The 12009-nt window shown below is 30.4% G+C and overlaps 1 protein-coding gene across 1 annotated transcript; it reads left to right on the plus strand.

The window, feature by feature from the left end:
- The first annotated feature begins 661 nt into the window (after window positions 1–661).
- On the plus strand, window positions 662–1876 carry LOC132944791 (uncharacterized). The gene has a single exon (XM_061014299.1). It carries the CDS (start codon window positions 662–664, stop codon window positions 1760–1762), a length of 1101 nt encoding a protein of 366 aa, XP_060870282.1. The 3' UTR covers window positions 1763–1876.
- The last annotated feature ends 10133 nt before the right edge of the window (window positions 1877–12009 follow it).

Genomic DNA, 12009 nt, shown 5'->3' on the forward strand with positions numbered 1-12009 from the left:
ATAAATTATAATATTATTTTATACGATCTTGCTAGATGTTATTATTACCTAGTCAATAGTAAATACAATACAAACATACGGTTTTAATAGATTTGTGGTAGCGAATAGCATAAAATAAATCTAAATATTTTGAAAATATTGTGACGTGCAATAAAGGTGCTTTTAAGTATTCCACTTATATTACTTGTATAATACAAGTATTCATGTTAATATTAATTATGTTGAAATTTACATATGTAATGTCTTTGGAATTAAATTGGCCGTGTATTATATTTTAAATTTTGAACAATATTATATTATTTTGTTGTCATGGAAATATTCGTTTGGATGTTTATTCATACGACCGATTACATATTTTGAATCAGTTTATATTTCGTAACGAACCGCTTAACGAATTATTTTATTTTCTATAACATAAATATAATTTAATAATCAACTTTTGAATGTATTACTTATATCTTATTGTTTAATAATTTTTCTATAACCTTGCGTGAGGTAAAAAAAAAACGCTGAGGAGTCAACCTTATAAAAATCAAAAAAAGTTTTGCAAAACAACGTCACTACGTCAGGACGAGTGCAGAATAACCCGGCTGTTGGAAATTCGCAGAATTACGAGTTCCGCACCCATAGCGGATATCCGTCGAAAGACAACACTCACATGATGGCAGACGACGGAGCATATACGGCAGACGACCCTACGCTGACCGTGGGGCCGAAAATTGTCTGTATCACTGAGCTCTGTGACCAACAACCGTCGGCGACGACATCCACATTGCAGGTGGAGGCCGATCAGAGGACGTTAGATTTAGCACCACTACTATCCCTGTGTCCAAATGACGAACTGTTGGAAGCTCCTGTTGGAATCTTGCAGGAGTGCGATTATCCATCGACAGACAACGTATATATGGTGGACGACAATAAATACACGACGAAAGATGACGCGGTAGACGACCCTACACTGACCGTGAGGCCAAAAATTGTATGTGCTATCAGTGAGCTCCGTGATCAACAACCGACGACGACGACATTGACTTCGAGCAAAAGTGATGGCGACGGGTTGGAGCCAGCGACAACTACGATCCAAGTAAAGTCAGCGGTGACTGAACAGCTTGATTCTTACGTGGCACCGGTTAGAATCCAGCTGTTAGATGCACTGGCTGATGTTAACGATTTCGTTCCGGACGAGGCAACCAAAAGCACGACCATAGTTCCTATAGTCGTGGCCAAAAGTGATGGCGACGGGTTGGAGCCAGCGATGACTACGATCCAAGTAAAGTCAGCGGTGACTGAACAGCTTGATTCTTACGTGGCACCGGTTAGAATCCAGCTGTTAGATGCACTGGCTGATGTTAACGATTTTGTTCCGGACGAGGCAACCAAAAGCACGACCATAGTTCCTATAGTCGTGGCCAAAAGTGATGGCGACGGGTTGGAGCCAGCGATGACTACGATCCAAGTAAAGTCAGCGGTGACTGAACAGCTTGATTCTTACGTGGCACCGGTTAGAATCCAGCTGTTAGATGCACTGGCTGATGTTAACGATTTTGTTCCGGACGAGGCAACCGAAAGCACGACCATAGTTCCTATAGCCGTGGCCAAAAGTGATGGCGATGGGTTGGAGCCAGCGACGACTGCGGTCCAAGCAAAGTCAGCAGCAGCAGAAAAACCTCGGCAAGGTCGTCGTAGATCGTTCTTATCGGCAGTGGGGAGGCGGCTCCTCAAGTTCGGGAGGACGTTATGCTGCTGTTGCTGTTGCAAATAGTGTGGTAGGTACACCGATACCGCCATATGGTGCGCTCGATTGCATCTGTGAGATGACAACGAGTTGAGAAGACAAGAGGGATGCAAAAAGAGATGTTGACTGGTGTCATCAATCCAAAATTTAAGTTTATAATTTATTAAAATTCATTTTGTTTAATTTTCGTTTTGTTGAAAAACTTTAATATTATAATGATTGTTAATTTGCTCATATTATCAAATAAACAATGAAGCATAACATATTATGTAAATATTAATTATACATGTAAATTTTTACTTCGAATACCGTCAAATTTTTTTCTGATTGTTATAAAAAATAAAAATGTGAGAAATAAAAAAAAATGTACATAATCATAAGTAATAACAATAAAACAAATAATATAATTTAATGTGTACATTCGTCTTGAACACTAATTACTTTATATTTTTATGATTATTATATTTATAAGTCGTATTTTATTGTTGAATAAGGCCTAACACGGGAGGTACCGGACAAATAGAACCATGACAGAGGCATAGCTAAATTGCCTATCCATAACGCCGTGTAATCATAACAATAATATTGAAATACACGAAGAAAAAAAACTAACGGCATTACAGAAGAAGATAAAAGTATAACAATATTTTTAGACAATTTGATTTACAAAAAATTTTTTATCGTGGAAGCCCATGCAGTAAATAATATAACTAATTTTTTAAAAAAAAAACGTCAAATTTACAAGTATACGAAAATGTAGATAATAATATTAAATATTCATATACCAATAATTATTAAGTTTACATAGGTACCCAAGATAAACAACTGTATAATTCATTCAATGTTTAAGGTTTACATTTTAACATTTTTTCTGCGGAATAATAAAATATTTTTTTAAATAAAATGTTTTAACTTGTTTTTATCTACCTATATAATTTTGTCGTAACCAATTTCCACAATTTTATCTAACTTTAAAATTAAATTTCATATTTTAGTTACTACCTCAATTATAATACTTTTTCAGTTTTCTATAATTTATAATCTACTGTTAGATGCCCAAAAAAATGCAAAATAAACTTTCTTATTCTTATTCAAATGTACATAAAACAAATTTGTGACAAGACGAGCATTGCACAGTAAGCTTTGAAAAACAATGCTAAGTGCATCGAAATCCCAGCCCTAGTTATAAGTATAGACAAGCGGAGTAGTGGACAAACATTTTGTGGGGTAACCCCGCGTACCACTTCACTCCACCATCTAAACTTTTTTATTTATTAAATTTTCATTTTCCATTATTTTTTAGTTTTATTTCTAGAAATGTCAATAAAATTTTATTTGTTGGTTAAAAAAGCTTGAAAATGTAATAGAAGGCTCCTAGTATATTGTTTCAAAGGTAGATGAAAAATATTAAAAATATTTAGTCTCAGTTTTTTTTTATAAGCATTTAAAGTTCAAAAATCACGAAAGTTAGCAAATTATTTTGAGTTGAGAATTCGTAAAAATTTTTCTTTTTAAATCTAAGATTTTTATTTTGGTAATAATACAAAACTGTGTACAAAGTTAAATTTGAGTTGCACCAAGTTTATATTTTTAAATTAAAGGTTTTCGAAACGTAATTTCTGGTTAAGAAAATTTTGAAATAAAGTTCCCCATTTTATATTTTAATTAATTTAACTTTAGTTTTACTCAGACGCATCCACGTTGAATCAAAATTAACATATAATTTTGCTTTATTATCCCAATTTAACAAGTTTTCGGACTCTTCTCAGGCAGCTGAAGCTGGTTGAATCATAAAATACCTCCATTGGTATAGGCACCTATTGTATAAGTACATGTATGAAGTATTTTATTCCCCACTCATTACACTTCTGAAGTATTATATTTAAGTATTTATTAGAACTTTACACTGAGTTTTTCAAACGTTTAATAGAAATTTCGTAAACAATCTTATTAAATTTTATTTTTTAAAATTGGTTACACTTGGAGGTTGGAATTTTTTTTAATAGATAACAATATATTGTCAAGTTATTTTAATGTAGTACCTATAAAATTTGAATTCAGTTAATCAAAATATTTTATTTGTACATTTTATGGTATACAAATGCTTTGATAATTTATTTTATTATACTGTATAAATGAGAAGCTCACACAATACAACTGTATTTTGATTGACTGCTTTTGGCTTTTTGGTAGTGTCATCAAATAATTCCCAATTGTTAGGCCCTCTTTTACAGTACGCTACATAGTGACCAACAGATGTGCGCAATCTACTTAGCCCTTTCCGATAGTCACATACACCTCGCAATTCATATGCTGTGTTATAATGTGTTAGAACTTGTGGGATATCCTTTAGAGGTATTTGTAGCTGTGGAGCAGCTTCTGTTGATTGATCTTTATAGTTAGTAATATCTCCTGCAATTAAAAAATATGATAACATAAATAAATGTATATAGTGTTTATAGGTTATATTTTAGTTAATGTATTTACTGTAAGTACCTTCCCATTTTAAAATTTCTATAATTAAATGTTTTGTAGATGCTTCGGTCCTTATAGTTTTATCACCATTACATGGGTTTGTTTGATATTGGTTTATATTTCCACAAGTCAAATAGTCTATCAATAATCTTTCTAATAAAAAATTTTGTAAACCATCTAGATTATTTTCTGTGTGGAATGTGATGTATGTCACTGGTTTTTGTTTTTCCGTTGAGTAGTCACATTTAGGGTTTGAACATAATATATAATCAAATGCCGTAGGTATATCTTGAAATAGCTTTTGTATGACAAATGCTGTTGTTGCATGGCAAGAAACTAATGTAATGTCATAGTCAATTTTGGTTGCTTCTGGTTCGAGATAAGTTAATAATATCTGAGCTCTTTCTTTGTAAGTTGTAGGGTTGATTCCTTTTTTAACAATTGACGAAACAAAAGAAAGAAATTCATTTGGGTTTTCCAGGCAATTTATTTCTTCGGAATATCGCTTACTTGTACAATAAGACACCATGAATATTGAAGCCAGTGCATCAAAAGCACAAGTATTACTAAGTGCAACTTTACCATAACCTTTTAAATTCCTACTTTTTAGATCAGTTACTTTTGAACCATTTTTTAAATTAGGTAACGATGTAATGCTGCGTGAATTATTTAAGTCTATATGACGCAAATGTGTGTTAGAGTTTAAGTAAGAATTTGTTATACGTTGCTTTTTAGATTTTCTATCCCACCCTTCTTTAGCAGTATTCTCATCACAGTTAACTGTTATTGATTTGTTTATTGTGATTTCATTTTCAGTGTCCATTATAATATCATTAATATTGTTTTCATCAATAGCAATAAAGTCATCTTCATTAGTTTGATCAATCAGTATAACTTCTTTAAAGTTGTTACTTTGAATGGTATGTGTGTAATTTGAAGAACGCAAAAGAGAATTTCCTCGTAGAGATATTATGTGTCTTTCTAAAAACAAATCAATATTTGTAGGAAGGTCTATGTCTTTGAAAGTTACTACTTTTAGTTTTTTAAAGCTTGATTCCACTCCTGCAGAACTGGCTGTCATTTTTCCATATTTAAAAATAGGTATCATTAAACCTGACCACAAAGGTAAAAACTGCATGCATTTAATTATTAATGGCACTAATGTGGGCAAATACATAGCATTAATGCCATTACCCTCTTGAATATATTCTTTGCTCTTTTCAAATATTTCCTCAGCCCAACTCTGAAATGGATTTTTTTCATTATCAAGATCAAAATTTTGTGATTCATCCACTTCCTCAATTGAATCATGAATGTCTTCCTCAGAGTCAATAGTTGATAACACTTGATTATACCATTCTTCGTAATTTATAAAACCCGTGGATGTTATATCAATTAATTGTTTTTTATGATACTCACATAGAGTGTCTCTACCTCTCACTGCATCAACTCCATCAGTTTCATTTGTTAACACGACAAATAGGGATAAAACAATTGAATATATTTCCGATATAGATTGGTTTTTAATTATAACTCCTATGCTGCGTAGAATTACTTCTCTAACTCTACCTTGAGTATTCTTCAATGGAATCCATTTACTCACTAATCTTATAAAGTGAGCAACATCTGTTCGTATGAAACAATTGGGCAACCAAATTGTATTTGATGTCAGTATGAAATATAATAATATACTTTAAAAGTTTCAAGTATATAGTTACCATTTACCAACGAATAATATTTTTAAATTACAACAAAATAACTAAAATCGGTGTTCTAGGTTTTCATGTACTTACCTAATTTCGTCCAAATTTAACTTAAAATTTGTGTAAACAATAACTGTGTTTATATAGGTAATATTATTTGTATTTTTTGGTTATAGAACGAACTATATGGAAAAAGGTAATTTGAATAAAAAATGTTAAGAGAATACAATAAAATTATACATTACGTCGAACTCAGTGTAAAAAACGGATGAGTAAAAAAAAATAGATCTTTAAGCACTTTAAGGATGTGATACCTATCGGCTATCATAAATCAATGCTAAGTAAATTTAATAAAAAGTACACTTATTTTGTTTTAATAATTTATTTACTTGGCGAGAAATTATTTTGAGCAGAAATGTCCATTATAATATAATATTTTAAATTACATTGATTTTCTAATGCATTTTGTTTATTTTATTCACGTTATTTCGTGTGCTGTGTCGTATAAAGTTTACGTCATATAGTTTCTCACCGAGTAAATAAATTATTGAAACAAAATAAGTATATTTTTTATTCAATTTACTTAGAATTTATTTATGATATCACATCGTTACAGTACTTAAAGATCTGTTTTTTTTTACTCTTCCGTTTTTTGCACTGAGTTGTGATATAACCATTAATTTAGAAAATTGTCAAGACAACAGTATTTTTGGGAAATTTATTTTATCACTAAGATTCTTTTTTTTATTCAATAAGTACTTTTCTTTATTTTTTATTCTTTCTTTGTACACTTTGTTTGGCATATTTATAATTAAATAATACCAATATATTATCGTACGAACATAATATAGGTACGAACATAGGAATAATTATCAACAGTATAACACACTAGGTAATAGTGTAATACTATAGTATTAATTACAATTTAACAAACTACATTAAATAAAATATAAAAAATTTAAGCTATAATGTAATTCAATGAAGCGATATAGTTTATAACGAATTGAAACAAATAATCCATAGCTACGTATAGGTAGTGGCGAGAATCTAAGTTAAAATATACGTGAAGTCGTGAAAGAGCAATAATGAAATGCGTCGCGTACATGAAATTGAGTGGGGGAATCAGTCGGCACGACAATGCGAGATGCGGCCGCCGTGATTCCAGATTTCATTATAATTTCTCATTAAAAAGTTTGCACATTTCCTTTAATAACGTAATTTCTAACAGTACTATTTTGATGATTTATTCAAAAAGATCATCTGCACGATTTTTCTAATTTTTCCAATTTATTAGAAATATATTGATTTAGTAGATAATTAGTTAGGTCCGGTTAAAAAAAACACCAAAATGTACAATGTTGAAATGGGCAACTCCTGCTTCGAGATAATAATATACACTGTCGTGCCGCCGCTTTATTTTTTTTTACTTAAGGTTAGCTCGCGCCACGACGATGAAAACTATTTGTTCAGCACAAAAAAATTTAAAAATTCAAATATTTGAATATTATATACCTAATTATTTATCAATCTTTTATTTCTTTTAGTGAAAATTAATTACAAAAAGTGGTATTTTTGGAATTTTGAATAATTTTAAATTTCTTTATTAAATACTTAAATTTGTTTTTCATATTTCACATTTTTTCAAGCATATTTTTAATTTTTTAACATCTATATAACTACCGAGCCCTACATATTAGTGAATACACACAATAAAGTTATAATTTAATTTAGTATTAAATTGATTATTACTGTAAGTTTTTATAAAAATTTAGGTCTACTTACTTTTTTCACCATTGACTTCAGTTATTATACGGTCTTTAAACTTAAGAACTGCTTCCACAATTTGATGAGACGGGATAACTGTTTTTCGACCCGCCATTATTCAGGTAGTAATGAATTAATAGAGAAAAATTATACATAAACTAACTATTAGGTGCAAACTAAATAACCAAACTCATAACGGCGTGGAAACAACGTTTATTTCAACAACGGTGAAATCGGAATAATGAATTAAAAAAATCCTGGATACTAAAAATGGTTAATGATAATACAGTAGCAATATTAGTAGCGCAGTTTATTTTTATTGGCCAATAGGCAATGAGCAATAACAATAATACGATGGGATATCGATGAACTTCTGTTTGGAATTCCCCAGCTCACCCGTCATACCACGGTACAAATCATATTACAATCACACCCAAACAATAACATGATCGTATTAAACCTTAGAGATGATTCAAGTTAAACTATTTTAGATATAATATATCCTATTTTAATCAAAACATTCAAATATTTTACTACCTACGAGCTAACCAAATTAAAAACAAGGGATCCAACATGAGCATTATATTAAGTCTACCACTGTTAAATAATTAGCTCTATCAACTTAACAATTATTCAATCTACAGTGAAAATATTAATAAAAAGGTCCTCTGCTGTACTGAAGGTTACAAGTGGGTCACTGTATAATGCATGGTATTAAATTTTAATTTAATGATATATCATTGTATAAGAAAAACGATTCTGAGCGGAGACGGTATGTCAGTCTAGGTTTAAGACATATTACACATATTTATGGTATTAAAAAAAAAATTGACCTATAATAGGTACCTATACTAAATTCCAAATTAATCATATTACAATATCCATTAGGTACTTATAACGCGTTATACATCAACAACAAACCGTGATACTATCATAGATATATAATAGTACACTTTAGAAGTTTCAAGTAACCACGAATAATATTATACAATCACAACAAAATAACTAAAATAGTTATTCTAGGTTTTTTAATATGTAATTTCGTCCAAATTTGTACTTAAAATTACTATAAAAATAAACTGTGCTTGTGTATTATTTTGATTTTTTGGCAACAGAATAAACTACTTACATGGAATCTTGTTTTAAATTTTGAATCCTTAGCTATAAAAACTGAACATTTTATAATTTATTAATTACAATGATTGATAATTTTCGATATTTTGATAAATTTTGTCAAGATTTGATCTTTAAATGCTTATAAAAAAAACTGTGCCAATGTATTTTTCATATTTTACAACTGCTATTGTAACAATATATCAGGAGCCTTGTATACAATTTTTACACTTTTTGGCACAACAGTCAAAATATTTTTAAAATTGTATGGTGTGTAGGAAATGCTAATATAATAAACATTCAGTGAAATTTTCATGTATCTACAGTTATTCGATTTTGAATTACAACAAAATAAGGAAATCGCTACATGAGAAATCGAGTAAATATTAAATGTTGTAAAAATTTGAATTTCAAACGCTCATAAAACTTTAATTTGACTTTCTCGTACACATTTTTTTTTTGATAAAGGTAGATAATCTTATAAGGAATCTTGTATTACATTTTAAAATCTTAGATTTAAAAAGAAAAATTTTTACGAATCCTCAACTCAAAATAATTTGCTAACTTTCGTGATTTCTGAACTTTAAATGCTTATAAAAAAAAACTGTGACTAAATATTTTTAATATTTTTCATCTACCTTTGAAACAATATACTAGGAGCCTTCTATTTTATATTTTCAAGCTTTTTTAACCAACAAATAAAATTTTATTAACATTTCTAGAAATAAAACTAAAAAATAATGGAAAATCAAAATTTAATAAATATTGGCATAAACATTTTTTTGATTTTCGCAAAATTTCCATTTTGGGCGGTGCTGGCGAGACGCGCGAAATAGTCGAACGTGGTTTGTTCGCGGACCAGACACGTGCGAATTTCGGGGTATATCGTGCAAATTCGTGATAATCACGTGCTAAATATTGGCATAAACAGTTTTTTGATTTTCGCAAAATTTCCATTTTGGGCGGTGCTGGCGAGACGCGTGAAATAGTCGAACGTGGTTTGTTCGCGGACCAGACACGTGCGAATTTCGGGGTATATCGTGCAAATTCGTGCTAATCACGTGCTACATTTTGGTATATCGAGTTTGTTATTATTTTTAATTTTTACGTTGGGCGGTGCTGGTGAGACGTCTCTCCAGCACCGCACATCATTTTTTGTCATAGAGTTGTATATTTTGTCATGCAAATTTTGGCGATAGTCATGCAAATTCATGCTAATTACATGCTAATTTCCTGTAAAAAAAAATTGTAAAATTTTTGAATGGGTGGTGCTGGAGAGACGTTCGTAGCGTCGGTGAACACTGATGCGATAGTTGGTGAGGCCCGTCGTTAGATATTTTCAGATCTAAAGCGAACATTTTGATGCCGCTCTACTTTACCGATATTTATCTAAATTTGCCACCTTCGTTTTTTTTTAAATTGTATGCGACTGTAAAGCAACACATGCCTTGCTTGTGGCCTAGCGACGGGCCTGCGTGTGTGTGTGTGTGTGTGTGTGTGTGTGTGTGTGTGTGTGTGTGTGTGTGTGTGTGTGTGTGTGAACGAGGGGTTATATGTTCAAATGAAATATGTTCGAATGAAAAGTGTTCGAAAAAAATATGTTTGAACAAGTTTTTATTTCGAATAATATAATTATTTATTGTTAAAATAGCATATTTATGTAAATTATTTAAAAGTAAAATAAAAATGTTGTATGCATGTATAATAATTATAGTATTATTGTCAAGTTAAAAGTTTAAATTGTGTACAATGTCTCTTAGAAACTCAGTGTTATTTTGATCACTATTTTTAAATATGAAAACAATTTTTTTAAATCTTTCTTTATGTTGTTTTTGAGATAACTTAATTTGTTTTGCAATTCTGCTTTGAATAAATTGTTCAATAATTAAGCTTTCGTTCTCGTTCTGAATTATTTGAAGAAGTGTTATGCATTTATATGCACCCGGATGTTTTTATATCAACCTAGTACAATATTATATTATTAAATATTAAATTTCTACATTATATCAATTTAAAAATTATCCGTCTAAACTACTAGGTATGTCAATAAATTCAGTGATATTAGTAGTGCGCGGCAATTCATATTCAACCCGCTAAGCTACAAGCCTACAACTAACCATAATTCTGGTGGATATATAAGGGGGTCTTACTTGTGGTCTTGTGGATTTCGTCACCGGAGTCTCACTGATTTACAAGTACCGATCATACGTTGGTTCGGAGTAATCTATTATAGTTACTGTCCCTTTTCAACATAAGAAAATGCAGTTTTAAGCTGTTTTCAACTTTTGTTGACCTAAATAAATAATAAAATATATTAGGCAAAAATGTGTTATTTATGTTTTTAAATTAATTCAAGTACTTTGGAAACTGGAAGGAAAGCCAATGCTGGTAAATGTTGACAAATAATAGTTGACGATTTGAATTTTGATCTTCCATAATATACTTGGTCGTTAATTCTTCCATTTTGTGAAAAATTAAAAAAAAAACAGGCAGAATGCATTGAAAATGCAAAAATATCATTGATGGCATTGATAACAGCAATTTCGAAATCAGTAATAATTTCAAGATAAGTATATATTATTATACTAACAGTATATTTGACGGTAATTTAATAATACACGTCCACATATTCGTTTGCTATTTCGTTATAACGGTCTGACAATCGGAAATATACTGTAGTCAGTAAATTACTGTCAGTACGTTACAGAAACCCATATCATGGTTATGCTTATGATAACGAGTAGATTAACTGATTAAAGTAATTGAACTATATTAGATCGGTACGATCGTTAACGGTCTAATAGTCTGAATATACGACGGAATATTATACTATGGATATTATCTATATCAATATAATAACTGCAAAGTTTTCCAACAAAAATTCATCCAAACATATGCTTTTTCGAACATACCATTTTTGAACAGATTACCCGACACGGTGTGTTTGCGTGTGTGTCGAATATCGAATACTGGAATATGAGTCTTTCGTGTGAGAATTATCTTTATTTTAGATAAATTAAAAACTAAAACTGTCATGGGCAGATATTAGATAGCTTCGTTTTAAAATGTTTGCTTATTAATTGAGAAATCTAGTGACAGTAGTATCAACTATAAAATACAATGGTTGTAAATCATAATGCAATTGGTTTCTTCCTTCTTATTTTAGACACGAACATACAATCATTATTTATTATAGTTTCCGAGATATCGCGGACTGTT

This window comes from Metopolophium dirhodum, chromosome 5 (genome assembly GCF_019925205.1).
Source record: "Metopolophium dirhodum isolate CAU chromosome 5, ASM1992520v1, whole genome shotgun sequence".
In the NCBI taxonomy this organism is placed as follows: Eukaryota; Metazoa; Arthropoda; class Insecta; order Hemiptera; family Aphididae; genus Metopolophium; species Metopolophium dirhodum.